The sequence below is a fragment of the Arachis ipaensis genome, chromosome B03 (assembly GCF_000816755.2).
Source record: "Arachis ipaensis cultivar K30076 chromosome B03, Araip1.1, whole genome shotgun sequence".
Lineage (NCBI taxonomy): Eukaryota > Viridiplantae > Streptophyta > Magnoliopsida > Fabales > Fabaceae > Arachis > Arachis ipaensis.
Window position 1 is genome coordinate 4,510,720 of NC_029787.2, and position 3,816 is coordinate 4,514,535.

Here is a 3,816-nt window from a genome sequence, read left to right on the forward strand (position 1 = left end):
CCCCCCCCCCCCCCCTTTCTCTTTCACTTCAATTAGTAGCCATACACAACCTTTGCATGATGCAAATCCAATACAGCAGAATCTAACACTACTGTTAAATAGGAGAAAATAACTACTAAAACAAACAGATCATATATGGAGAGGATCCAAACCATCTAATAACATAAGACTTGCATTCTATAACATAGAAAATAGACTACAAAGGCAATCCAATATTTATTAAACAAAACTCTAATGAGAGAAGGGAGAAGGTATTAGTAAAACACTGCAAAAGGTAAAACAACAGCGGTCAAACTTACGGCAGCTTCGACGTTTGCTGGAGATTCATCATTGGGGCTCGAAAGCATTGATATAATACTCAGCACTATACTCTCTACCTGCAAAATAACAAAAAAAAAAAAAATTATTCTTAAGTGGGGATTTCAGATAGTTTCACAAATACATAAAATCATTGATTGTAGACAAGATGTGGCATAACAATTCCAAGGAAGTCCATCAAAGTTATGAATTGCAAACCAACCTATGTTTTCACTTTAAAGCTCTAAAATCCATCACAAACTCAAAATCGAACTACTAACTTGCATTTCAATCTACCCACATTGAAAAACTAACTACACTTGTAAAACATGAAAAGTCTGGATTTGTAATCTAGTAATTTGACAATATCCCTTATTGTTTAGCAGTGTAGAGTATCAATAACTCCATCTTTCCATTACTAGTTGATCAGCCCAAATGCAATGGTGATAATGCAAATTCAAACAAACAAAACATCCACAACATGACATATAATATAGAGAAGAAAAACAGGTAAATCTAACTAAAATACCACAGCATAAGATTAGCTTCTTTAGGAGAACACAAGGTGGTGGTGTAGTGCTATTGAAGTTAAACAATGCTGGGTTTCAATATTATAGCTGTTATAGTGTTATATGAGGTTTACTCATTGTGGAAAAATTGAGCTTTACAATGCTTGTTGTATTTTCAATCTCAGGCTCCACTTTTCTTGATAAGAAATGTAAGATATGAACATTATCTACCTATTCTTTTAAGGGGGTAACAAGAGAAGCGGGGACAAGAGAAGGAAAGGGACAAGAGAAGGAAAGATACAACGGCAAAGATCTCCATACTACCACAACTTATTAAACCAACTTTAAATGAAACGCAGATATTACACGAGAATATTGATATTCAAAACCCCTTTATAGTATGCATATCATGCATAGGGCCAAACCACAAGAAGAAAAATGAACCAGAAAAATCTAAAACGATATTTAATTGGTCATATCAAAGCCAAGCTGTAATTTTAATGACGAAAGCTCGAACTCCCATTAATTCAAAATGAACATCCTCCACTCTTGCCAAAGCAAATTAAAACAACTAAGCTAAGAGGTGTTTATATTCTCACATACCGTATGAACAGGATTCCAGCGCTCACTTGCAAGCTCATAACCATTTGGATCGTCACCGGGAGGGTGAAGAATTGATATGCAAACTCGACCATCAGGATATACTGCAAATTATACAGCAAACTTCAGTCTCATGTAGTTCAAATCAAAACGATACCACAAGTAAAACTAACCATTGGGGTGCCATATCTCGGAAGTGAATTTCACTGTTGGTGGGCTGTTTGGGTAATTGGATGGAAAGCTCATGATGGCATTGAAAAATCCCCCCTCACTATCAAACAATGCAAAACAGCAGCAGTGTCAGTAAAATCCCAATGCTAATAAAGAAAGAAAACAAATAATAATCAAATCATGCAATGAAAGGAAAGTAGATTGGTTTCAATCAAGGGCATCTTCAATCATTCCAATAATAAAAGAGAGGTATGAAGATAAGCACAATGTTGTGCTATCAAACAACCCAATCATGAAGGAAGGGTCTAAGAACTAGGGCAGGCAAAACACAAGCTCGTTAAATAAAACACCTTTATCAACCAGAAGAATGAATGAAGAATCCAAAACAATCAAATTGAATACATGATCTTTAACAAAAGAAAAAAAAAAGGAAAAACCCCTGCCCTTGACTAAACCCCTCATGAAAACACACAGTTCGCAATCCAATCATCAAGAACCAAAATAAAAAACCCAAACTTACAATCGAAAATCACAAATATTTCAAAAGTAGCAGGGCATCCAATTATCGATTACAACAATCATACAACAAAATAAAAACATTAAATTTGATTAAAAGGAGCTCACTAGAGAGTATCGGGAGGTCCAATTACGGTTACACTCCATTCAAAGATGTTGCTTTCATCGACCAAACCTGCGGAGAACCCATCAACAGGGTTCTTGCAAAGATCTGCAACCAAAAGGAACAACAAATCAAGACATAGCGGAAAAACCACGCAATAACAAAGCCACCGCGGCATCAATTAAAAATTATATATATACACACAAAACAATCGAAGATTGTAGAAAAGGGTGGATAGGGTTCTGAACCTTTGAGCTGTTTTTGAAGGAGAAGGCTAGCCTGAGACGCCATCAAAAGAAACGATTAGAGAGAGAGAGAGAAGGGTGCCAAAGAAAGGAGTGAGAGAGAGATTGCGAAACAAAACAGAGAACTTGAAAAGCCGACACTTTACGAATATTTATAAGGAGAGCGAACAAGTGGGATTTAGAAGAGAAAATACGCGAGTTCTTGTTATTTTGAGTTTATATCTTTCTTTTCTTCTCAAAAACGATATGATAAGATATTTTGGGTTCGGATTTTCGGGTTTTACGGTTCAAATAATTACTGTTTTTTTCAGTTTCAGGGCCCTTTCTCTTCCTATGCCAGCGGGCCGCTATTTTTCTCTTTTTGTTTCTAAGATTCTGGTTAGTTCCCATAAAAGAAAAAAAATTATTCGTTGAAAAATTTTAGTATCTCTATTAGGCATTAGCTCATCTCGAACTTGGATTTGATATAATTAAATTAGAAGAATTTTTATAATTATTCAATTAGATATATGTTTAAATAAAATTTTAAAAAATAAGGTTAAAAATTAAAAATATTGGTTTAAAATCGGCCATATCATAGTTATCGGAAATAGTGTTTGATTTTTAGACTATATCAAGTGGATCCTTGCAATCAATAATATCTTCACGAACCTATATCATTTGTATATTTCTTTTTATTTTCGAAGCTATGATTGTGATACATAGGATCCTTTTTATTTATATTTTTATTTTTAGTTATGATTCATAGATAAGCTTTCATAAATAAAATAAAAAATAGTAACTTTCGCAGTTTTTAACTAATATTTTTTTATTATTAAATATTTTTAAAATATATTAACACTTTATTTTATCGATTTTTAGCAAATTGATGGTGATTTGATATTTAATAATTTGGGAGTGAAATCTACTCCTTTTTGCTAGTACCAGTTTTCTAAAAGTGCATTAAAATTCCTTTAATTAGAAAAGATTCGAGAAAATTTGAAGACATAAATAAAGACTTTGAAAATAAATTGACTGAAATTAAAATAGATTGCATTGAATTTAAAGAGAGACAATAAAATGCCTCCGATCGAATAGAAGGACTTTTGAAATAGAAAATAAAGGTTTCAAAAGGGTTAAGTATTGAAATCGTCCCTAAGGTTGGGGGTGAAAATCAAAATCGTCCCCAACCTTTTTTTGTTATTAAAATCATCCTCAACGTTACAAAACGTTATAAAATCGTCATTTTTCATTTCAATATTATTTTTTTTACCATATTACCCTTCATTATTAATAAAAATAATTAAAGACGAAGAGATGCTGGGTGTGGGTGGGGGTGGGGTTTTTTTTTTTAATATTATTTTTATTAATAGTTAAGGGTAATTTGGTCAAAAAA

At 32.9% G+C, this 3,816-nt stretch overlaps 1 protein-coding gene across 1 annotated transcript in view; it reads right to left on the minus strand.

Moving 5' to 3' along the window:
* The window catches only part of LOC107629117 (ubiquitin-conjugating enzyme E2 7), a 3,409-nt gene extending 803 nt beyond the window's left edge, over window positions 1-2,606 (minus strand). Inside the window, exons 1-5 of the mRNA XM_016331816.2 lie at window positions 2,445-2,606; window positions 2,202-2,304; window positions 1,580-1,677; window positions 1,410-1,510; window positions 300-377 (exon numbers count right to left, since the gene is read on the minus strand). Coding sequence (XP_016187302.1) covers window positions 300-377; window positions 1,410-1,510; window positions 1,580-1,677; window positions 2,202-2,304; window positions 2,445-2,487 — 423 coding nt within the window. The 5' untranslated portion in view covers window positions 2,488-2,606. The remainder of the gene's footprint in view (window positions 1-299; window positions 378-1,409; window positions 1,511-1,579; window positions 1,678-2,201; window positions 2,305-2,444) is intronic.